This window comes from Gobio gobio (genome assembly GCF_949357685.1).
Source record: "Gobio gobio genome assembly, chromosome: 25".
In the NCBI taxonomy this organism is placed as follows: Eukaryota; Metazoa; Chordata; class Actinopteri; order Cypriniformes; family Gobionidae; genus Gobio; species Gobio gobio.
Genome location: NC_137121.1, coordinates 33,410,417 through 33,437,265, shown reverse-complemented (window position 1 = coordinate 33,437,265; position 26,849 = coordinate 33,410,417). Strand labels below are relative to the sequence as shown.

At 40.2% G+C, this 26,849-nt stretch overlaps 1 protein-coding gene across 1 annotated transcript; it reads left to right on the top strand.

Annotated features, from left to right (window-relative positions):
* Positions 1-476: 476 nt before the first annotated feature.
* On the top strand, positions 477-18,278 carry tmem276a (transmembrane protein 276a; the record flags this gene model as incomplete). The annotated part of the gene is made up of 4 exons (XM_079809245.1): positions 477-840; positions 5,831-5,944; positions 15,001-15,138; positions 18,010-18,278. 4 exons carry the CDS (start codon positions 477-479, stop codon positions 18,276-18,278), a joined length of 885 nt encoding a protein of 294 aa, XP_079665371.1.
* Between the last annotated feature and the right edge of the window lie 8,571 nt (positions 18,279-26,849).

Below are 26,849 nucleotides of genomic sequence, written 5' to 3'. Positions count from 1 at the left end.
ACAAGTGCAAGATCAGTTCATGTGATTGGCTGTAAAAACGTTAAGAGATGTGATGCTACAACGTTATTTGGCCCATTTTAACGAGAATTGTTGTGATTCATTTCAACAAAATTGTTTTACTGTCAAAAATCGCGACGGTCCAGCATTTTTATCCGTTAATATAATTTTCCTATTTAAAAAAAAAAAAAAATTATAAACATCACCCGGACGCGTATTGACAGGCTTTATTCGATTCGCCCGAGCATCCTTTATGGAGGCAGCGGCAACACAGCTGTGGTCTGGCGAATCCGGAGCGCTTTCATCAGCAGTCTCCAGTGTCGGCATTGGCTCTCCTTCATCCCGACTCCAAACGAGCAGCGGCGGCGGAGGCACAGGCATGTCTGTCTAGAGCTCCGACACCATATTTACCGGCCTGTTATGTCGGGTTTAGGATGATATGGGCTCGACGGAAAATGTGACAGCTGTCCGCGGGCATCATGAGGATATTGACGGCTTCCGGGCTCTTCCTGGCCTTCTGTTCCATCTGGCTCTTGACCATGGCCATCAGCACAGACTACTGGTACGAAACAGATGCGCGGAAACACCGGGACCGATGCAAAAAATACGCCAGCAAGAGAAATGACCCAGGATACATATATATTTCCAACCAAAACCTCCCTCTCCGGGTGCGACCGACAGCGAGGCAGCCTGAGCGCTTCGCTCCTCTGCGGGGATCCCTGCACTCTGCGCCCGTCATGGAGTCCCGCTGCAGCCGCCGCTACAACTCGACCACAACCGGGCTGTGGAGGAAATGCCACCGAGAAGGGTTCGACCTGGAGAACGAGGATCTGATTTTTAAAGGTGATGAGCAGTAGTTGATCTGGAACAGTGTGTTTATGTCTGGCGCTATCCCAGGTGCCGATGTCCCACATTAACACTAGCTCACACATTAATCACATTTCATCTGAAATACAGAAAAATATAGAGTGCATTTGACAAAACACGTGTTCTTTGTGAGGTCTGAGAGACCCTTTTAATAAAGGAAAACACTCTCGATGCAGTTTGTGGCCCAGTTATAAAGTTGATTTGATCTTAATCCAAATGAAGGGTTTGTCACCAAAGTTAAAGGATTAGTTCACTTCAAAATGAACATTTCCTGATATTTTACTCACCCACATCTCATCCAAGATGTCCGTGTCTCTCTTTTATTAAGTTTTTTGAGGAAAACATTCCAGGATTTTTCTCCTCATCATAGACTTCAATGGCAACCGAAATGTTGAAGGTCCAAATCAATGCAGTTTCAGAGGAAGGGCTTCAGAGGCTCTGCACGATCCCAGACGGGGAATAGGGTCTGATCTAGACAAACCATCAGCCAAAACAAAAACAAAATGTATATAGGGGGAGAGCAGGGGCGAAAGTACAAATTTTCAGAAAAACGTCATTTTAAAAGATAATGTTTCAGACAGAGAGACCCAGCTAACACACGACGTAACAGTTATGTAATTTATTCGTACTTTTTGGTAATTTCATGACTTACCAACTGACAACGTAGTCTCAACGTCGTATGTCTGTAATTTCCTTACCATAAAATGACCTTCTCACAACGTTGTCAGTACGATCTCTGGACGATACAAGATTACCAACAACGTTCCAGATACGTACTCCACACGTAATATTTTGGTAATTTTATGACTCAATGACAACGTAACTACAACGTTGCATGCCTGTAATATCATTACCATCAAATTACCAACACACAACGTCGCCAGTACGATCTCCTAACGTTATTAGATAACCAAGGACGTCCAAGGACCAAGGACATGGTAATTCCATGACTTACTGGCAACATAAATGTATATATTTTTGCTGTGGTCAATAACTCACAAGTGTGGCCTATCAGTAGCAGGTGGTATTTTGTATAAATGTAGAATGACTACAGTATAATTTCACTTTGAACATAAGCTGCACTATTGTTACTTAATTGTGACCCATCAGTTGGGACGAAAGTAACACAACAATGAAAGCTAGATTTTTTTTGTATTAATACTGTTTTTATTAAACATACCTGACTATGACCTTGCTAATATGTAACTGCAAACATATTTTGTCCTTTAAATTACATTTTCATTTTAAATTTCAACAAATGTTTCAAATGTTACCCGACAGTACAAACTTGAATTGTTTATAATATTTTTTTATTTGCAATGTCAATCTATTTGATACAACAGTATGAACAATATGAAAATTAAATTAAAATAAATTAGCATAATATGCATTATATATATATATATATATATGTATGTATAAACAGGGCTCGACATTAAGCATTTTCATGTGCTTGTCGGTCATTCACTTGTCTGAGTAAAAAATGTGAAAAAAGTTTGATTTTTTTGTGTGTGTGTTGTAAATATAAAATTCATCCTGAAGCAATATTCTCACCAGTGTTCGATCAGCTTTGACATATTTAAATCTGCATATTTGTGACATTTTTACCTTTTATAAAGGGCATTTGTTCCCCTCATCTTATTAAATATAGGATATGCTTCAGCTTTGATATTATATTCTTAAATTTGATCTATACATTAAATAAAAAAAATGACACTATAGTGCTGTTACCATTCAAATTAAATAATTTACACTGAAAAAGTACAACTACTTTAAATAATGTTATGAGATTTGTATTTTTGAATAAACAAATAAGAAATGTTGGAAAGTATGTTAAACATGAAACTAAACCACCAGTAGGTGGCGGCAGGTGACCGTCTGAATAAGTGAGTCATTGAGTCATTCATTCAAACGATTCATTCAAACGATTCATTCAAGAATGAGGCAGTCGTTTACAAATAGGTCATTGAATCTTTGATTCAACCGATTCATTCAAAACGCTGAATCGTTCAGTAACACGCTGTTGCTGTGAGATGCGTTATGGTTCTGCTGTGATCTTTGTTTGGAACTATTTTCGCTGCTGAAATCGAACAAAAACAATCAATATTGCATCTAAAATGTAAGTGACTTAATGTTAATTGTTTATGGAGCTTTCATATGATATCAGTGTCACTTTCAGTCGTGATGTTATTCAGGAAAACAGCACTCTTGGTCGTGTGATGTTGTTTAACTGTAATGCAGTATCATATGTTCTAAATATAAAAACTTCACATTTTGAATGTTTACCACAGTGTGTTAACTGAGTTTCTCTGTGTGAGCGGCGCTCATTTGTTTTGATTTCTCCTCGAGAGGCTGCACAAGCATCAACAGCGCAACCTTGTTTCCGTCAGTTCATTATATATTATACTATTATCCACTATGGATCGCCACTTACTCTAAATGAACGCAGAATCACTTGCATTTCGGTGATGCCCTGGTTATTTTTTTGTTATTGACGTTTTAATCAGGCTCTTGTCCGGTCGGGCAAGTAAAATTCTCTTTCACTTGCCCCTTCAAAAAATCCAAGCAGACAAGCGTTAATGTTGAGCCCTGTATACACACTCACCTAAAGGATTATTAGGAACATCACTAATACTGTGTTTGACCCCCTTTCGCCTTCAGAACTGCCTTAATTCTACGTGGCATTGATTCAACAAGGTGCTGAAAGCATTCTTTAGAAATGTTGGCCCATACTGATAGGAGAGCATCTTGCAGTTGATGGAGATTTGTGGGATGCACATCCAGGGCACGAAGCTCCCGTTCCACCACATCCCAAAGATGATCTATTGGGTTGAGATCTGGTGACTGTGGGGACCATTTTAGTACAGTGAACTCATTGTCATGTTCAAGAAACCAATTTGAAATGATTCGAGCTTTGTGACGGTGCATTATCCTGCTGGAAGTAGCCATCAGAGGATGGGGACATGGAGGTCATAAAGGGATGGACATGGTCAGAAACAATGCTCAGGTAGGCCGTGGCATTTAAACGATGCCCAATTGGCGCCACTAAGGGGCCTAAAGTGTGCCAAGAAAACATCCCCCACACCATTACACCACCACCACCAGCCTGCACAGTGGTAACAAGGCATGATGGATCCATGTTCTCATTCTGTTTACGCCAAATTCTGACTCTACCATCTGAATGTCTCAACAGAAATCGAGACTCATCAGACCAGGCAACATTTTTCCAGTCTTCAACTGTCCAGTTTTGGTGAGCTCGTGCAAATTGTCGCCTCTTTTTCCTATTTGTAGTGGAGATGAGTGGTACCCGGTGGGGTCTTCTGCTGTTGTAGCCCATCCGCCTCAAGGTTGTGCGTGTTGTGGCTTCACAAATGTTTTGCTGCATACCTCGGTTGTAACGAGTGGTTATTTCAGTCAAAGTTGCTCTTCTATCAGCTTGAATCAGTCGGCCCATTCTCCTCTGACCTCTAGCATCAACAAGACATTTTCGCCCACAGGACTGCCGCATACTGGATGTTTTTCCCTTTTCACACCATTCTTTGTAAACCCTAGAAATGGTTGTGCGTGAAAATCCCAGTAACTGAGCAGATTGTGAAATACTCAGACCGGCCCGTCTGGCACCAGCAACCATGCCACACTCAAAATTGCTTAAATCACTTTTCTTTCCCATTCTGACATTCAGTTTGGAGTTCAGGAGATTGTCTTGACCAGGACCACACCCCTAAATGCATTGAAGCAACTGCCATGTGATTGGTTGATTAGATAATTGCATTAATGAAAAACTGAACAGGTGTTCCTAATAATCCTTTAGGTGAGTGTATATATATATATATATATATATATATATATATATATATATATATATATATATATATATATAATAGAGGGACAAAAGTAACAAGTGTTGCTTTCGTCCCGACAGGAAGTCCTGACATTTAAACGCGATGTACTTTTATACTGAAAAACTCTGAAAAGACAAACCTTCAGGGTGTGTAACAGCACTAAATAACCTGTAGATTGATCATCACTGTGGCACATGGAATGAGAAACACAACTTGTAATTAGAAAAAAAGTACCGCTTCAGTCATTTACTTGCCTTACTCAAAAACTGTATTTCGGACCTAACCGCGGGAAATTATGTCAAAATCACATGATATGGCTTGTGTGCTGAACCTGCTGTCATAGCTTGTCATAGCAAATGTAGTCAGGGCTCTGAGAAAATTGTTCTCCCCCCCCCCGGTTTTCCCTACTTTTTAACCTAAATTGCTCATCTTGCGCTGCTCTGCGACACAGCACGTCGGAAAGGTCGCGCTAGACGTAGGCAGAAGTACCGCCCCAAGCGGACTAATACAAACGCCCTTTACCAAAAAAAACCACTCCATATCCAACTTCAAAATCGTCCGACATCGTTGTTTTACCTTTTTTTGCTAAAGGCCGTTTTTATTAGTCTTCGCACGAGCGCTTTGTAAACACGGGGGCGGCACTTCTGCCTACGTTTAGCGTGACCTTGAGTCGCAGAGCAGCGCAAGATGAGCAATTTAGGTTAAAAAGTATATATATATATATTTTTTTTTTAAATGGCCGATGGTTTGTCTAGATCAGACCCTATTCCTCGTCTGGGATCGTGCAGAGCCTCTGAAGCCCTTCCTTTGAAACTGCATTGATTTGGACCTTCAACATTTTGGTTCCCATTGAAGTCCATTATGTGGAGAAAAATCCTGGAATGTTTCAAAACATGTAATTTCTTTTCGACTGAAGAAAGAAAGACATGAACATCTTGGATGAGACGGGGGTGAGTAAAATATCAGGAAATGTTCATTTTGAAGTGAACTAATCTTTTAAGGGCCTGTAAATGTGTGTAGACGTTCTTGTCTATGACTACTTGTGACTGCTCCACATAAACATTCACACACACTCATCTGTGTTAAAGCGATCCACTTACTGAAGTTTCTGTGAATGTCTGCAGGTTTGCTTCAGCGCTGCACGCCGGTGAAGTATTACTATTCCTCCGCGGATATCCCACGGAATCTGCCAGTGAACATCACCAAGACTATAAGACAAGACGAATGGCATGCTCTCCGTAAGTCAGATCATGACATGTTTACTGCAAGGTTTGAGTCTGAAAGTCTGTAGCTTCAGTCTCACAAGCATTGATCGATGAACCATCACCATTGTGCTCTTCTACACACTTGATACACTTAATGTAATAAGTGTATTTATTAGGGCTGTGACGAGACACGGGATCAGGTTCACGAGTATTTTTATTTCACATTATTTTTGAGAAATCCTCAATGACAAAATTCATGACTGGAAAAATAGTCTTAATTAGTTCTACTCTTTGAGTATGAATTATCAAACGCAATGAAAGACGATAATACTCAAGCACTGTAGCAAACAGACTCCACTGACTGGCTTCTCTCCTGTATGATGATTTCACACGAGTCTCTTCAGATATTACTGTACATGAATTATGAGCTTCCAGAACTTCTGACTGAGGCTCCTAATTCAACTCCTTTCCACAAACTGAACATAGAAATAAGAACAGTATAAGGGTGTTTCTGCAACTACGGGCACCCCAATTTTAATCTCAATCTCAATGAATATCAAATTTAACCATAACAGTCTGTAATGCATATAAAAAGTTACACAAAATTGAATGTAGTCATGAACATGTTTATTTTCTCTGTTTTTCGGGTCACCTTCTTAAAAAGTGTCACTTAATAACGTTCATTTTATACATTTTTCTTTATTAATTTCTATAAAAATGTAATAGCTTTTTCAAATTTGATGCAGTTTTGTAAGTATTGATATAAAAAAATAATATACAAAATAGGGAATTTCTTGTTTTTTTCTGTGCCATGTAAAAATGTTGCAGTAACCTTAGATGTCAATTGTTTCCATACACACAAAATATAACATATTTAACGTTTTATGACAGATGTTGCAATTTCAATGTGTTAATCATCTCAATATTTTTTTTTGCCAATTAAAATGTGAAAAAACAAAAAATAGAAATAGAGCAGTGCTGCGGTAATGACATCTTGTGTCGGTAAGGACACAATGTTAAAGTGCCACGAAATCAAAAACAGGCTACTGTAGAGAACAACATAGCATACTAATAATAAACTGAATATTTGTCATTTAATATACAGTAAACCTTGAATTTGTCTGTACCGCGACACAAGGTCTTTACCGCAACACCTAAATTTGCTGCGGTAAAGACATGTTGCGGTAATGACAATATTTTAGCTAATTGGCAGCTAGCAAGGCCTACTACATTAGTTTTGACTCTTAGCATCTTAATATACATGAATTCAACAGTAATATACATTTATTTTTCAAATGTAGTTCAAAATACACAATTATTAAGCTGAATGGTAAGGACGCACAATAAATACTAGAACAGAAACACTTTAGAACAGGGGTCATCAACTATATTTGTCCAAGGGCCAGTATTTTTCTCTGCAGACACTGTAAGGGCCAGATACTCGTAATATTAAAAAAAACTGAGGCCTTTCGCTTTCATTTGTCATTAGAACTATTTGCTGATGTGCAAGGCTTGCAATTACCATGTTCTTCTCTGTTATGTTGATGGTTCTTATTGAGACACCGCAATTGTGCGCAAATCCCAGGCAAGGAAAATTTTGACATTTGTGAAAATATGAGCACGTGAAACAATAAAAGATGTTCAATGAGAGCAACGCGTTTATCGTCATTCTTGACTGAAGCCAGGCTTTGGCACAAGCTACTTTTCAGAAGGCTTTTTTTCCGTTAGATTTAAAAATGAATAAACATGGAACGGACCCGAATATTCGAATATTCGTTCGGTGGGTTGGTATTCGATTTGAAAGCTTGACATTGGAATATTCGTTTGTTTGTTTTTTGCACACCTGGGACCCCCCGCGAAACGGTTCTCATTCCCTCTTGAATAAGGCCGGCGACACACTGGCTGCGTGAGCGTCTCAGCTGTTTGGTGTCCATTATTTCGGCTCCCATATTTAACAGGTTGGAGTTTGCACACTGACACAGGCGTCTCAGGCGCACTCGAGCCACGCGGAAAACGCGTGTATGCTAGAAATAGAACCAACGCGAACGGGAGTGTTCTCTGGCTAGAGCGCAGAACAGCAGAGTTTGTATGGACCGAAGTGCATGTCTGAGCTTGTGTTTTGTTGCTTTGACATTGTGGAAAATAGAATAATAGAAGCAAAATGTACTAGCATTTTTACCCGTTATTATCAATCTAAATTAATCTCGTTTTTAATTTAACTTAATTTCGTTTTTCTTTATTAAAATTTCGTTTTTCTTTATTTAAATTTCGTTTTTTCTTTATTTAAATTTCGTTTTTTCTTTATTTAAATCTCGTTTTTCTTTATTTAAATTTCGTTTTTTCTTTATTTAAATTTAGTTTTTTCTTTATTTAAATTTCATTTTTTCTTAATTCAAATTTTGTTTTTCTTTATTTAAATTTCGTTTTTCTTTATTTAAATCTACCCTTACTGTGCCAATTTGTTAGTCAGAAAAATATTAGACTACCTTAAAAGTATTGCTTAATTTAACAGACCTGTGTGTGTGCGTTTTATATCACTAGTGTCCATTCTCGGAGCTTAAAGGCCGGGTATACTTCACTTACCGCGCCCGGACGCGTCACGCGCGCAGCCACAAACGCGGACAGCCGAAGTATACCCGGGCCTTATGCTGCCTTCACGTGCTCTCGGAATTATCTTAAATACGAGTTTCCTAGGTAAAAATTGCACATGAACGCACTCCACTTTCGAAATTTAAATGGGATGAGCTCGTAATCTCGACTTCAGAAATGGGAATTATCAAATTTCCGATAGCACGTGAAGGCAGCATTAAGGCCTGGGTATACTTCACTTACCGCGCCCGGACGCGTCACGCGCGCAGCCCTGTCCGCGCGTCTTTTAAAGTATACTACACAACGGATGCGCGCGGAGGATCGCGTTCGACACATGCGCAGTAAAAAAGTGTCTATGCTCTACCAGACATCGGAGGGCAGCACTGAGTCCTGTCATCAAAGGGACATTTGCTGGGCATGATCGGAGAAGAACTGTAGTGGATCCACCATTGCAACATAGTTTGGAAGAAACACTGAAGAATCAAAAATTCTCTCTTTTTTTTCAAGCGTGTTGTTTTTAAACCGGTCTTTGCACACTCTTCTTCGACGGCTGAACACTGTGCTCAATACTGTGTGTATTGCCACCTAGTGGACTCTTCTGTACTGCTGGCGCATGCGCTGTTGCACGCGGACCGTTTGCGCGGTCTCAAAATTTGGGCTGCGCGCGGACGGGGTGTGCGTCCGGCCGCGAGCCCTCCGAATGACGAAAATTACGTCATGCGGGCGGTGCACGAACGCGGACGGCCGAAGTATACCCGGGCCTTAAGCTCTGCCCGCGTGAGGTGCACCGCTTCCCGCTCGCGCTGTTCTGACTGTAGTTTACTAAAAGTTTATTAATTCTGAATGTGTCGCGTCTCGTGTGTCCATCTATATTGCACCAAATGTGACACTGCACTCCCTTGTGAAGTCGATTGGATGAACGGTTCTCGAAATAATAAAAATGCAAATGGACACAAATTCCTGGCTTTATTAGAGAGAAAAATATGTTCAGCCCCTCTCTCCGAAGCTTCGAAGCTCAAAAAATGGTATTCGGACCAGCCCTAAACTTTTTCCTCTTACAAGGCTATTCCTGAATTCATTAGCCTATTATTCTGGGGGCCGGATGGAAATCACTGGCGGGCCGGTTTTGGCCCGCGGGCCGCCAGTTGACGTTGCATGCTTTAGAATAATGGTCATGAGTTAACATTAGTTAATGTATTAACTAACATGAACTAACCATGAGCAGTACATTTGTTACTGTATTTGTTCATCTTTGTTAACGTTAGTTAATATAAATCCAGCTGTTCATGGTTTGTTCATGTTAGTTCACAGTGCATTAACTAATGTTAACGAGATTTTAATAATGTATTAGTAAATGTTGAAATTAACATTAACAAAGATTAATAAACGCTTTATAAGTGCAGTTCATTATTAGTTAATGTTAACTAATGTTAACTAATGACCATTATTCTAAAGTGTTACCCAGAAATCTTATTTTTTTTGGTATCTTGTGAGTGAGGCAGTGTGGTGGCCCAGTCTGTCAGCAATGGGCTCAAGTGATCATTTCTGTTTCCATAGAAACTAGACTTGTTTGTGTTTGATAAAATTTCATAATAAAAGCTTTTTTTCATTGTTGCGGTAAGGACTCAAAAGTGTGGGACAGACACATTTAGTTAAAAAAATCATAAAAATGATCAGTAAATAATACAAAGAATTTTATGATGCTGTAAATGAATCTGTATATGAAACAATTCCATTTGAAATAATATCAAATTGTAATTAAATTAGCTTATTTAAAGCTACACTGTGTAACTTTTTTAGTTTATTCTTAGCTAAAAACACTTAGTTCTTTCAAAAATATATGTCCTCATTAATGTATATTTACTTCTTTCAAGTAATAAAGTATTCTCGTAAGTTTATAATATGCCATTGTAAATACATACGGTAATGGGTTCGAATGCCGGTCGCCATGTTGCCCCTCCATCTTGAAAGTACATTAGCCAAAGAGGGACATACCCGTAAATTCAAGCTTCGCCTTTCGCGTTTTAACACTCGATGGCACCGTGTCGAATGTGGACGAGGTCGAACTGGAAGCCATGTTAATCTTGAACTAAATCGGAATTGAGAGGAAGAGAAACTAATATTCACTGGATGGTCATATACCTTTTCACCGCTAGATGGGGGAAAATATCACACAGTGTAGCTTTAATGCATCTCAACATTCAGACCACAGGTGTGGGACATTAACAAAAATGGTGTTTTGAGCTATAAATGCTTCATAATATTATATTAAATCACATTAATCAGTAATTATATTTTTTGTCAAGGTGTGTAATGGCACTGTGAATATATTTAAAAAGCATCATGTGACAAATTTGAACATAAATCAAAAATTTCCCTGCTGGGACTTAAAAGTGCCCTTAGTTGCAGAAACACCCACAAATAAAAACAATAAAAAAACTTTTTTTAAGTGCAACCATAATCAAAGTACTCTCTCAATATTCAAAGTGCAAACAACGACCAAAACAGAGAGCAGAGCTAAGAGGTGGTTACAACTACAGGGCCAAGCCTAAGATAGCTTTGATATTGGGAGGCAGGCTATTGTAGAAACTGAAATGTCATTATGTAGTTTTCATAAAGTTTTCCTGAGGTAAATGCAATGTTAAGGGACATTGTTCTCAAGTAGTTTTATGGACGTCTTTCCGCGAGTGAAACTCTGAGCGATTAATTTGCGCGAATCAGGGAGCTCGCGTTTACTTTCGCTTTTGATTCGCGATTGCACGTACTCTGTGTGGAGCGGCGGTGTTGAGCGCGCATTTAATAACAAGATAATAAGACATTAATCAGACACTCTATCAGGCTCTTTTGCGTATGAATCTTCCGCCATGATCATCTCACCTTACTCCCGTCACGTGATCAGCAATCTGTGATTCCTGCTGCAGGCCGCGCTGGCTGAGCAGACAATTACAATTGAAGCGACCCTTATACAAATTAATTACATTGTTTTTATTTCTATTAAAAGCAAAAAAGTCTGTTAGTGCCTCAGTGACAACTTCACTCAGCTGTCAATCATGACGTCACACCCCCCGTTTTTATAGTATCAAATAACTCACTAAAACTAAGCTTATTTTAACACTTGAAATGAAATCATTGTGATAAAAACTGCCTAAAATTACAGAAACCGTCTTTAGGAAACAAGTATTTGAAGTGTAATTGAATTGTTTAGTGTGTCTCGCGTCCATTCTAATACATGGAGAGGTGGGGTTTAGGAGCTATACTGGGACCGGCCACCGGGGGGCGATCGAGGCGCGGAGGCTTCAGTTTCTGAGAGGAGTGCTGCAGGCTTGCTACTAATATGCACCTCAAAGTGTACCTTTTGAAAAGGTACTGCCCTGGTGACAGCTTTTGTACCTTTTTTCTGAGAGTGCAGACCCTTTGGTGATTGTTTATTGAATAATTTATTAAATTTGGTATTTTTGTTCAACTATCAATTGTGGTGTAATACTCTTTGCTTGGTTTAACACATTTTACCATGTTTAAATCCAGCTCTCAGAATCTCTCAGAAAGAAAAGAGCCGTTTTTCTGGCCTTCCAGAACACACATAATGATAAAATCTTGAAATGGTCTCATAAACACTAAACACTTGCATAATATGCTACTGTATATAATGAGAATACCAAACCTATAACCTGACTGACATATGTGACAGATTATGACTATATCGATGTCTAACATGTACATGTATAAATGTTCATGATGTATTTAAAACAATAAATGTGTGAGTGATTCTATAATTGGAGATACATTTAGCATTTCAAAAAGTTGTTCACTAACAGAAATCCTTTCTAGTATTCAATTAAAAACATATTCAATTTTAATAATTCAGTGCTTGACAAATTACTTTAATGAAAAAACTGATTTCTTTATAGTATTGTTTGTCAACTCTGTTACATACTGTCAGCAGTGTTACTCTAACAGAGTTTGACGGTAACAGAATTGACAAACTTTTTAGCCAAAAACTCCACTTGCTAGCATAAATGCTAAGAGCACATGACACTAATGAAATCATGATTAAAAGACTTTGTTCAACCCACTGTGTGTTCAGTGATCAATGCTGTTAAGCCTTTGATATTGTGGGAACAATTATTTTACAAAATAACTCTTGGTTTAAGAACTTTAGATTAAAATATTTTCTCAGAGAGAGCACACACACCTTTCAGTGCTCCAGATCTTATCAGTGAGGGAAAGTGACATCATTTCCTGTATCTTACACACGTGTGGGAGATAATTCCACCGATTTAAAGGCAAAGTGTTACTGTAACAGAGTTGACGCAATATTTATGGAGACATTTTTATAAGATAAAAGTTATTTTTGAACAATTTAATGTTGTAGAATTAGGAAAATTACTATTTGGGGCTTTTATAAATACAACAAATGAAATATTACCAAAAGAAAAGTTAAATAAAATATTTTGATTACACAATCATGCATGATAGAAAAATATACACTGACTAATTCAGACAACAAGAAATCATTATTTTCAACTAAAGACACCTTTTACAGAAAATATTATGGTCTGTAACATCTTGTGATCCTTGACAATGAGTAACAAATTATTCAAATAAAAAATATAACTGTAGTAATGTTTGTTCGTGTGGGAAGAAGGAGGCGGGAACCGGCGAAGGTTTAACATCTTTAATAAAATAAATCAACAAAAAAGTATTTTGTCAGCCACCAATTGTGCAAGTTCTCCCACTTAAAAAGATGAGAGAGGGGGGGGGGGGGGGGGGGCATCATGCTTCGGGGCTGTTTTTCTGCAAAGGGACCAGGACGACTGATCCGTGTAAAGGAAAAAATGAATGGGACCATGTATCGTGCGATTTTGAGTAAAAACCTCCTTCCATCAGCAAGGGCATTGAAGATGAAACATGGCTGGGTCTTTCAGCATGACAATGATCCCAAACACAACACCCGGGAAATGAAGGAGGGGCTTCGTAAGAAGCATTTCAAGGTCCTGGAGTGGCCTAGCCAGTCTCCAGATCTCAACCCCATAGAAAATCTTTGGAGGGAGTTGAAAATCCGTGTTGACCAGCGACAGCCCCAAAACATCACTGCTCTAGAGGAGATCTGCATGAGGAATGGGCCAAACTACCAGCAACAGAGTGTAAAAACCTTGTGGAGACTTCATTGCCAACAAAGGGTATACAACAAACTATTGAGACGAACTTTTGTTATTGACCAAATACTTATTCTCCACCATAATTTGCAAAGAAAATCTTAAAAAATCAGACAATGTGATTTTCTGGATTTTTTTTCTCCTTCTGTCTCTCATAGTTGAAGTGTACCTATGATGAAAATTACAGGCCTCTCTCATCTTTTTAAGTGGGAGAACTTGCACAATTGGTGGCTGTCTAAATACTTTTTTGCCCCACTGTATATATCTCCACAATAAATACACTACAATAGTTTTTTTGTGTAACACAAACTAGATTACAACTTTGATATTGGCTTGAGAAAGCCTGGTCCGAAAGCTGAAAGAGTTTTAAAAGTTTGAAGTCTAAATGTATAAGTAGTTGGAAGTTTTTAAATCCATGTAGTCAAGTCATATTTATTTATATGGCTCTTTATGCGGATTGTTTCAATGCAGCTTCACAGTAATAAACACTAAATTAAAGGGTTAGTTCAGCCACGATATAAAATTATCCCATGATTTACTCCCCCTCAAGTCATCCTAGGTGTATATGACATTCTTCTTTCAGACGAACACAATCAGAGTTATATTAAAAAAATATCCTGGCTAATCCAAGCTTTATAATGGCTGTGAATAGTAACTTGAATTGAATTTTGAAGCCCAAAAAAGCACATCCATCCATCATAACAGTACTCCATATGACTCAAGGGGTTAATAATAGGACTTATGCACATCTTTATTTGTAATTTCATAATTGCGTATGTTGCCTTTGAAATACGGTTAAAGTGTACATCCGAATGCACTGACCAGCAGTTATGTTAAACTAAAATACACTCGAATGTTATTATGAATATATTTGTAATTACACGTTTGTAATGATGAAGTTGGGTTACACTTTAAGTCGTCCTTGGTACAGTGTAATGAATCATTTACATGCTGAGTAATATTAATTAACAACATGTACTTGCGAATTTGGGTCTTTAAAAAAAAGTGTTACCTGAAGTTGTAAAATATATCAACTTTCAACACACTACAGATTGTACTCTTGCACTTTACGTGTGCTGTAGTATGTAAGCCAACACATCAAAATAAGTGTCCGACAAATGAACCATAATGATTTCAAAATGTAATCTAATGTATATAATAATTTGACAATATTACAAATTGCACTTAAGTGTTTAAAGAAATGTCATGGAAGTGAGTACACTTACACCCTTTATTGTATTAACATTATAATATTTTGCAAGTAAAAATATACTTTTAAACTTTAAAGTAGGCTACGGTACAAACGCACATTCAGTACAATTAAGAATGTGTTTTCTCCTGCAGATCTGCAGCGGATGACCGCAGGTTTTATCGGCATGGCTGTATCCATCATTTTGTTCGGCTGGATCGTTGGACTGCTGGGCTGCTGGAAGCACAATGAGCTGATGCAGTATGTGGCGGGACTGCTCTTCCTGATGGGAGGTGAGACTCACACACGTCTCGTGTAACAGTACAAACAACCACTAGATGGCAGCTTAACACTGAGAGAAGAAAAAAAGGGCACGTTTGGAATGGCATATTACTAGAAATGTAGTGTGCACTGAGTATGCAGTGTTTGTGTATGCACAGAAAATTGTACTCCACAATGCAATGTGCTCCACTTGACTTTCCATTGTATTGAATTAACTCTTTCCCCGCCAGCGTTTTATTTAAGTTGCCAGCCAGCAACATTCAATCATTGCAATCTGCAATCATATTAACTAAACCGTCATGGCCTCCAGAGTATTTTGTTGAATGAATATGTAAAAAGTGAATGAAAGAACAGAGCCTCTACATTTAAACAAACAAATGAACAAAAATACATTCATTCACTCTTTTTTTTTTATCAAATGAGGTTTTATGAACAAAGTTTGGGAGGAACAAACTTTCAGCTCGAGAGGAGGCCAATATACACTATATTGCCAAAAGTATTGGGACGCAATCACTTCATGGCCACAGGTGTATAAATCAAGCACTAGGCATGCAGACGCTTCTACACACATTAGTGAAAGAATGGGCCGCTCTCAGGAGCTCAGAGAACTCAAGCGTGGTACCGCGATCTGTGCAATAAGTCCATTCGGGACATTTCCTCACTACTAAATATTCCACGCTTAACTGTTAGTGGTGTTATAACAAAGTGGAAGCAATTGGGAACAACAGCAACTCATCCACGAAGTGGTAGGCCATGTAAAAACACAGAGCGGGGTCAGCGCATGCTGAGGGTCACAGAAGTCGCCAACTTTCTGCAGAGTCAATCGCTCCAGACCTCCAAACTTCATGTGACCTTCAGATGAGCTCAAGAACAGTGTGTAGAGCTTCAGGGAATGGATTTCCATGGCCGAGCAGCTCATCCAAGCCTAACATCACCAAGTGCAATGCAAAGCGTGGGATGCAGTGGGGTAAAGCGCGCCGCCACTGGACGCTAGAGCAGTGAGACGTGTTCTCTGGAGTGACCAATCACGCTTCTCTGTCTGCCAATCCGATGAATGAGTCTGGGTTAGCGGTTGCCAGGAGAACGGGACTTGCCTGACTGCATTGTGCCAAGTATAAAGTTCGGTGGAGGGGGATTATGGTGTGGGGTTGTTTTTCAGGGATTGGGCTTGACCCCTTAGTTCCAGTGAAAGGAACTCTTAATGCTTCAGCATATCAAGACATTTTGGACAATTTCATGCTCCCAACTTTGTGGGAACAGTTTGGGGACGGCTCCTTCCTGTCCCAACATGACTGCACCAGTGCACAAAGTGTCGCTCCATAAAGACATGGATGAGTGAGTTTGGTGTGGAGGAACTTGACTGGCCTGCACAGAGTCCTGACCTCAACCCGATAGAACACCTTTGGGATGAATTAGAGTGGAGACTGAGAGCCAGGCCTTCCCGTCCAACATCAGTGCCTGACCTCACTAATACGCTTCTAGAAGAATGGTCAAAAATCCCCATAAACACACTAACCCTTGTGGAAAGCCTTCCCAGAAGAGCCGAAGCTGTTAGAGCTGCAAAGGGTGGGCCAACTCCATATTAAACCCTACGGATTAAGAATGGGATGTCATTAAAGTTCGTTTGCATTTCAAGGCAGGCGTCCCAAAACTTTTGGTAATATAGTGTGTATATACGAAGCCGACTCACCTATGTTTCTCAACAGTTTTTTCTGCATCCCTCTGCTGCCTCGGCTGGTTCCTATCCCAGACAGAGAGACGGGGAGAGTACTCTGTGTTCAGGCCAAAGTCTGAGCTCGGAGCCTCCCCTCGGACAGCACGCCAAATACGCATTCTCTCTACTCTATCAGTTATTTGTAAGTGTGAACTCATGAACGCTTAAATGTGGGTAAGATTCATCAAAACATTACGAACAAAAAGCTTAGAAATTTGTGTTTTGTCAAAGACTTTGTCCGAATCGCGCTGCCCCCTAAGTTAGCCAGAGAAATACTTCAAAAGTTAAAGGGTTAGTTCACCCAAAAATGAAAATTCTGTCAGTAATTACTCACCCTCATGTTGTTCCAACCATGTAAGACCTTCGTTCATCTTCGGAACATAATTTAGTATATTTTTGATGAAATCTGAGAGCTGTCTCACTCCTCCATAGGCTTTCAGAGGGAATGAAACTTGATGGCCCAGAATAGTAAGTAAAAACGTCATTTAAGGAGTCCAAATGACTACAGTGGCTCTCTATCATGCGACGAAAATACTTTTTGAGCGGAAAAACAACAAAAATAACGACTTTATCCCACTATTATTGTTGTTCAATTTGAGCCTCTGACGAGAGTTCGCGGGAGTGCCACGACGCATGCGCGAGAACTGAGATTACGGCGTTCTTCTTCTACTACTACTTGTTACTGGCTGCTCACTCTTTCGGAGTAGGGTTAATCTCAGTTCTCGCGCATGCGTCGTGGCACTCCCGCAAACTCTCGTCAGAGGCTCAAATTGAACAACAATAATAGTGGGATAAAGTCGTTATTTTTGTTGTTTTTCCGCTCAAAAAGTATTTTCGTCGCATGATAGACTTAATACAGAGCCACTGTAGTCATTTGGACTCCTTAAATGACGTTTTTACTTACTATTCTGGGCCATCAAGTTTCATTCCCTCTGAAAGCCTATGGAGGAGTGAGACAGCTCTCAGATTTCATCAAAAATATACTAAATTATGTTCCGAAGATGAACGAAGGTCTTACATGGTTGGAACAACATGAGGGTGAGTAATTACGGACAGAATTTTAATTTTTGGGTGAACTAACCCTTTACCTGAAAATAACCCACAATTTTGCAAGCTGTTTGTTGCCATAAGCTCACTGTGTGGTTTTGTTTGTGATTGTGCTTCGCAGGCACCTGCTGCATCATTTCTTTGTGTACATGTGTGGCCGGTATTAATTTCGAGCTCTCGCGGTACCCGCGCTACCTGTACGGCCTGCCGGAGGACATCAGCCACGGGTACGGCTGGTCCATGTTCAGCGCGTGGGGCGGTCTGGGCCTGACGCTGCTGGCTGGGTTTCTGTGCACACTAGCGCCCTCTTTACACAGTCCCCAGACCTCCACCACCACCACCACCACCACCACCACACACAAACCACGACAGGAGAACGGCATGGTGTGACGCTCGCACACTGCCACCACCATATGTGCAGAGTTAGCAGAGACATGTCATACTGATGTAGACGAGTGTCTTTACCGGTCAGAGAAAAACAGTCACACACACAGCAGACTTTGGGCAGATACACTGCAAGACTTCTATAATAGGAAGGTGAAAGTAAATCATGAGTGCAGCTGAGCTAAACGTTCTGGCGGTGAAGGAAAAAAAGCACTGCAAAAAACAAAAACAAAGCTTTTTTTTTTTTTACATCAGTATTATTGTCTTATTTTCCAGAAAAAATAACTATACCATATCATTTATTGGACTGAATGTGCACTTGTAGTGTACTTCAAATCTTAAAAGTATATTTTTTAAAAACTGTACTTGCAGACATAGTAATATTAATAAAATAAGAATAAAAAATGCACTTTCATGAATGTGTTTCTTTACACACTTAAGTACTTTAAAAAAAAACGCACACAGTTTTACTTAAAAGTGCATTTTAAATCATTTTGGGCCCTATCGTACACCCGGCGCAATGTGACACCAGGCACCAGGCAGTGTTTTTTGCTAGTTTCAGCCCGACAGTTATCATTTAAAGGGTGTGTTAGTAATATGTGCCTATAGGTGGGAGCACAATGCGCGTACACTCTGCTTATTACACACACAGGGATGCGCAGCAGCACACACACACACACACACACATTTAAATATAAAAAATAAAAGGAGTCTTTCCATGTAAGGAGCGAATCATCCATGACGCGAGCACAACTGGCTTTAAAAGGGAATGGGAGATGAGACTCTGATTGGTTTATTGCACGTTACGCCCAAAACACACCCATGACTCATTAAGAGACGAGTACAACCCTTCTGGATCATAGGTCGGGCGCGCTGACCGTTTTTTCCCGTCGTTAGACTAGCAAAAGTGGTTTCGGACACACCTTAAGTGCAGCTGTGCCATGAGCTTCAGAACGTTAAAATAGGGCCCTAAGTGTTAATCTGTTGTCATGCTTTAAAGAAGTACACTTATTTTGATGTTGACTAACATACAAAGCACATGCAAATTACATGATTATAATTTTATCTGTAGTGTGCTAATTGATATTACATTAAAGGGTTAGTTCACCCAAAAATGAAAATAATGTAACTTATTCCTCACCCTCATGCCGTTCCACACCAGTAAGACCTTCGTTCATCTTCCGAACACAAATTAAGATATTTGTGTTGAAATCCTATGGCTCAGTGAGGCCTGCATAGCCAGCGATGACATTTCCTCTCTCCAGATCCATTAATGTACTAAATGTGAGGACAGTGGTGCAATATTAATATTATAAAGCCACGAGAATATTTTTGGTGTGCCACAAAAACTAATTAACGACATATATAGTGATGGCCGATGTCAAAACACAGCTTCATGAAGCTTATGAATCAGCGAATCGAATCAGCGGTTCGGAGCGTTATGAATCAGCGAATCGAATCAGCTGTTCGGAGCGTTATGAATCAGCAAATCGAATCAGCAAATCGAATCAGCAAATCGAATCAGCGGTTTGGAGCGTTTTGAATCAGCGAATCGAATCAGCAGTTCGGAGCGTATCGAATCAGCGGTTCAGAGTGTTATGAATGAGCGTATCGAATCAGCGGTTTGGGGCGTTATGAATCAGCGAATCGAATCAGCAGTTCAGAGCGTATCGAATCAGCGGTTCAGAGTGTTATGAATGAGCGTATCGAATCAGCGGTTTGGGGCGTTATCAATCAGCGAATCGAATCAGCAGTTCAGAGCGTATCGAATCAGCGGTTCAGAGTGTTATGAATCAGCGTATCGAATCAGCGGTTTGGGGCGTTATGAATCAGCGAATTGAATCAGCGGTTTGGAGCGTTATGAATCAGCGAATCGAATCAGCGGTTTGGAGCGTTATGAATCAGCGAATCGAATCAGCTGTTTGGAGCGTTATGAATCAGCAAATCAAATCAGCGGTTTGGAGCGTTTTGAATCAGCAAATCGAATCAGCGTTTTGGAGCGTTTTGAATCAGCGAATCGAATCAGCAGTTCGGAGCGTATCGAATCAGCGGTTCAGTGTGTTTTGAATGAGCGTATCGAATCAGCGGTTTGGGGCGTTATGAATCAGTGAATTGAATCAGCGGTTTGGAGCGTTATGAATCAGCAAATCGAATCAACGGTTTGGAGCGTTTTGAATCAGCGAAACGAATCAGCAGTTCGGAGCGTATCGAATCAGCGGTTCAGAGTGTTATGAATGAGCGTATCGAATCAGTGGTTTGGGGCGTTATGAATCAGCGAATTGAATCAGCGGTTTGGAGCGTTATGAATCAGCGAATCGAATCAGCGGCTCGGAGCGCTATGAATCAGTGGTTCGGAGCGTTATGAATCAGGGAATTGAATCAGCGGTTCGGAGCGTTATGAATCAGCTAATTGAATCAGCGTTTTGGAGCATTATGAATCAGCGAATCGAACCAGCGTCTCGGAGCGTTATGAATCAGCGGTTCGGAGCGTTATGAATCAGGGAATTGAATCAGCGGTTTGGAGCGTTATGAAACAGCGAACTGAATCAGCGGTTTGGAGCATTATGAATCAGCGAATCGAATCAGCAGTTCGGAGCGTATCGAATCAGCGGTTCAGAGTGTTATGAATCAGCGTATCGAATCAGCGGTTCGGATCGTTATGAATCAGCGAATTGAATCAGCGGTTTGGAGCATTATGAATCAGCGAATCGAACCAGCGGCTCGGAGCGTTATGAATCAGTGGTACGGAGCGTTATGAATCAGGGAATTGAATCAGCGGTTTGGAGCGTTATGAATCAGCGAATCGAACCAGCGGCTCGGAGCGTTATGAATCAGTGGTTCGGAGCGTTATGAATCAGGGAATTGAATCAGCGGTTTGGAGCGTTATGAATCAGCGAATTGAATCAGCGGTTTGGAGCGTTATGAATCAGCGAATCGAACCAGCGGCTCGGAGCATTATGAATCAGCGGTTTGGAGCGTTATGAATCAGCGAATTGAATCAGCGGTTTGGAGCGTTATGAATCAGCGAATTGAATCAGCGGTTTGGAGCGTTATGAATCAGCGAATCGAACCAGCGGCTCGGAGCATTATGAATCAGTGGTTCGGAGCGTTATGAATCAGGGAATTGAATCAGCGGTTTGGAGCGTTATGAATCAGCGAATCGAACCAGCGGCTCGGAGCGTTATGAATCAGTGGTTCGGAGCGTTATGAATCAGGGAATTGAATCAGCGGTTTGGACCGTTATGAATCAGCGAATTGAATCAGCGGTTTGGAGCGTTATGAATCAGTGGTTCGGAGCGTTATGAATCAGCGAATTGAATCAGCGGTTTGGAGCGTTATGAATCAGTGGTTCGGAGCGTTATGAATCAGGGAATTAAATCAGCGGTTCGGAGCGTTATGAACAGGGACGCACGCAGCAGCGCACACACACATTTAAATATTTAAAATAAAAGGATTCCTCTCTTGAGAAGCGTTCAGTCTTTCCATGTAAGGAGCGAATCTGCCACGGTGCGAGCACAACTGGCTTTTAAAGGGAATGGGAGATGAGACTCTGATTGGTTTATTACACGTTACGCCCAAAAAATTTTCTCGTGGCTTTATAATTTATAATTAATATTGAACCACTGTCCTCTGGACTGATTTAAATATGTCTTTAGTACATTAATGGATCTGAAGAGAGGAAATGTCATTGCTGGCTATGCAGGCCTCACTGAGCCATAGGATTTCAACACAAATATCTTCATTTGTGTTCTGAAGATGAACGGTGTGGAACGGCATGAGGGTGAGGAATAAATGACATTTTTTTCATTTTTGGGTGAACTAACCCTTTAATGTAATATAATGGAAATGTGCTAAATTGCACCTTCAACATTGCAAATGTGTAATTATTTAAACACATGATGCACACGTTTCAATAGAAATGACATCAACATGTATTTTCATTTATTATAACTGCTATATCAGTGGATTTGGCAGTGCACTTTAACCAACTGAATTATGAATTTAGACATAAAGATGTACTTAAGTGCTATATAAGAGGGTCAAACTAACTGCATTTAATATAAATTCAAACTACATGCGTTTTCATTTAATGATAAATAACATGAAATTAAGTTTATTTCACAAGGGATCACCCTTCCCCAACTAGCCCTGGTGTCAAGTGAATTTATATTGTTTTAAGGATGTTTAGATGTTTTTACTGGAAAACAAAGCAAAAATACTGATTAGACTAAACGCAGACAGACAGACTTCTTCTCTGGTACATACATAGCTGATATTTGACTGAAGATTTCTGTCTCTAATGGTGCTCTCTTTCTATCTTTATCTTTTGCCTGTAATTATGTTCATATCTGTCTATCTCTCTCTGTCTTAATGATTGTGTCTTTTGCTTCCCCCATCTGTTTCTCCCCTCCTTTCCCCTGTTTATGTCTCTCAATGGATTTAAAAGAGTGGAAATGTCTCAGAGAATGACAGATTCATATTTTCGTTCAATAAACTGTTCCGTGTTTTTGCTTTGCCTGCTATGTAGAAAAGAGAACAACAGAACAAGGCACAAATACATAAATACTATTGTCCTCAGTGTCTTCCTATAAATGTAACAAAAAAAATCAAAAAATGAAAATGTCGAATAGCACAAGCAAAGCGAATTTTGGAGGCAATATGTGAAAATGAACCCTCTCTTTGTGCACAACCTCATTATCGGGGAGTCTTTTGAAAAGCAGTGTTAAGAGAAATTAGCCCGGACATATTTATTTTGAAATTATGATATGATTTATGAACATTTTTTTTCTAATAAAATGATCCTGAATCATCATTCGTTGGTTATTATGTGATTCACTTTGTTGTTTTGGATTTATGAAGCAATGTTCAGTCATAATGCCAGTGAGTTTGGAACATTATGTTCTGTTATGTATCTGGGATTTTTTATTCCAGTAGATTTTCTGGCTGGGTACATAAAACACAGTTAATGAGACCACAAATTGAAGTATTTATCTCTGTGGTTGTTATGTTCTGCAGCCTTTGAACTTTTGATGACTGTTTTTTAATGAGATTTCATATTTCCATTATTGTTCTTAAACCAGGTGCAAATATTAAAAAAGACTAAACATAAACATTCCATGAAGAGCAGGACACATTTGAGAGTTATGATAGTTTGAAAATGTACACTGTTAAAAGTACATTTTACAATACGAATTAAAAACATATATGGTTGTGAAAACTTTATCACACAATGACTCAATGATCATCTGCATATATTACTAAATGCTTATATGTTAATATACCAACCTACTCAAATAACATAAATCTGATGATTATTTTAATAATATTTCACTGTAAATTACACATTTTGTTTTGTTAAAAAAAAAAAAATTTCACCAGAAATGTATAATGTATACTTCTAGAAAAAAAAACATTTGAAACAATTTACAGTAAGACCAAAAGCATTGTATTATAAATATAATCCTCATGCATAAGCTACAGTAACTTACTGTCACGGGTGGTTGCAGTAATCGCACAACACCAGAGAGTATCAAACAAACAGTCTTTAATAAATCCAAAGTGAATGTACATACAAACAAATGTACAAACATGTAAATGTACAATCTCACGGCATAACAACAACAACAACAGTCCAACAGAGGAGGGAGGATGGAAGTGGGTGCAAAGCTAAACACAATGGCAGAGATGACGGAGGGAGGAGACAGGGTGGAGCTTTCTTTGGACCTTTTTTCCTGGAGGCTGACCGACGAAGACAGGAAAAGTGGAGATCCAGGTGGAGCTGAGGGGATGATGAGATCGGGTGACACCAAAGAACCTGGAGGCCTAGGTGGAACCACAGCGACGAGCAGCCGAGGTGAAGCCGGGGTGCCGGCTGACTGAGGAGGAGCCGGTGTGACTGAAGACCAAGGCAGAGCTGGAGGAAAGGCGGAGCCCGACGAAGCCTAAAGGTGCATTCACACTACCAGCGACTTTTGTTGCCAGTGGCTGACGATGAGGTCGCTAGTGGGCGTTCCCCCTACCGGTTGCCTAGTAATGTTTGGGAATGACATTCACGGATTTTACTCCATGTTGTAGATAACAAATCAGTTTTCTTGCGGCTACAAACAAACATTTGGAATGATTAGTCTAAATATAAATTGAATCAGTACAGAAAATGCCTAATATTAAAAATTAACGAGAAACAGTGAGTGCTCTTTGCCATCTATTTATCTGCAGCAAAAGGGCAAATGCCATCTATCTGGGCTCACAAAACCATTCAGGCTCAGAGTCAGCACAGCGAGTACCACTGTATGTACACAGAGACATATCATAAATTATAGGACAGTTGCTGACCGCTAAAATGAGCTTATTCTTTAACTTGCCTCGGCACTGAAGAGCGAAGAATCACGCGTACTCCACTAACTTCACTCCTATTGGTTGTCACTCCTGAAAGTCGCTCTTCATTTGAATAAAGTTGAACATATCTCAACTTTGTCGCGTCACTGGACATACCCCATCAGTCGCTTGAAATTGCCTGCTCTCCAGTGAAATGAATGGGAACGTGACGCATTGTCGCTGGTAGTATGAATGCACCTAAAGGGGTGGAGGGACGAGGCTCAGTCGAAGTCCCGGAAGTCCATGGTGTAGGTAGGCAGAGCGATGACCGACCAAGGCGTAGCCAGAGGGATGTGGGAGCCTGGTGGAGCCGCAAGGACGTCAGTACCAGGTGGAGCCAAGGCGGCGAGGGCTCCATTCCATGCCATCAAACTCCACAAGGATGCCCTCCTTGACAGACGCATCATGCCAGACTCTCTATTGCGCTCAGGCGCTGGCTTTAGCGCAGACATTGCAGTGGTCCCGGGCTCTGTGTCTGTGGTGGGCTCAGGATCTTAGTCCATGTGGGCTGTGGCTAAAGTCTAGCAGTTGACCAGCCCCCACTCCACAAACTCAGTGAAATTTCCTCGAGGATCATCGGGCAAAGGGAGCACGGGGAGTGACCGGGAAAGTTAGTGAGACGAGCCAGATCTAAAAAGTCACTTGTGTGGTCCTCAAGGGTGCGATGTTCTTGCTCTGAACTGAGCATGCAGACAGCTGGTAGGTAAATTTTATTTGGCTAGGTCTAGGTGTTCTGTCACAGGTGGTTGGAGTAATCACACGACGCAGGAGAGTATCAAACAAACAGTCTTTAATAAATCCAAAATCCAACAAGGAACATGCAGAAGAAAACAAGGAATACAGAAACGTACAACCACGTAAAAAAATAACAGTGACAAAGAACAAAGAACTGTGAGAACCGAGGACTATAAATACACAGGTTGGCTGAGGATGAAGACGAGACGAAGTGAGGTGAAGCAGATCTTAAAAGATCTTTTTTATTTTTTATAAAACAGGAGAAAGGAAATGCAAAGTGTGCACAACACAAACAACACCAGACAATGAACTAACTAAACAGGGGGCAATATATGTTCAGAGGACTAATTATCCCTTTTTAATGCAGATTTTTTTTTTTTTTAAAGATCAAAGGTCTGGCCATGTGTCTTGAATCAATCATTTCGTCTCTTATCCATTCAGATCAAACGGGGTTCATCAAAGAACGGCAGACGATTATTCAACATAATGAACCTATGTAAATGTCACAAAACTGCTCCGAAACACACGGGTTGATGCAAATTCAGTTTTATTAGGGCAATCCAGAATCAGAATTCATAAAACAGGTAATAGGTCAAAACACAGGGCAGATAATTCAAAACGGCAACAGTGCAGAAAAACAGGCAAATCCAGGAAAATCAGAACCATTATACAGGAAATCAGAGAGCGCTCAGAAATGCTGAGCAACACCAAGGCCCAATCCCAATTCTATTTTATACCCCTTTGCCTTCCCCTACCGTTCCCCTTGCCCCTTGAAACAGAGTGCCAAGGCGTGGGGGTGAAAATATTCCCCTAAGAAATGGGACACCACTACTATACCATTACACGTCAACATACCCCGTTTCTTTTATTAGTGTCCTGTACCATTTAACCAGTATGAACAGCAGTGAAGTGCGTAGGCTATATCTAACAGAAATCAGTCGCGAGCACGTTTAACAAATTACTCACTCCCAACAGAGTTTTGCGCTGTATTTTGACTTAATAAAATGGCCCTTGTTTTCAGTTCACAAGAGTTTATAGACGATATGTATTGTAAATATCGACTGTGTTATGAAGGATGACCAGATATATATTTTTTAACTATTATTAATATGTGTTCAAATCACTCAAATGGTGCGTTTAGCAAGCTACGGAGAAACTGGCAGCCAGGCGACACGCAAGCGATCGATCCCGAGTGGCAACATACACACTTTCTATACAGCACGGTAGTTGGTGGAGGGAAACTCATAATACCCCTTTGTTCGAAGTGTGGACCTGAAAATCTTCGTTTGAAGGGCTATCTGGCCTTTTCCCTTACCCCTACCACTCCAGCCAAAAGAGAATCGAGACACCCCTACCCCTTCATGTGAATGCGCAAAACGAAGGGGTAGGGGTAAGGGAAGGGCTAAGGGCTAGAAATGGGATTGGGCCTGAAGCTTGGTACAAAGAACAAAGAAATGTGTTCGTTTT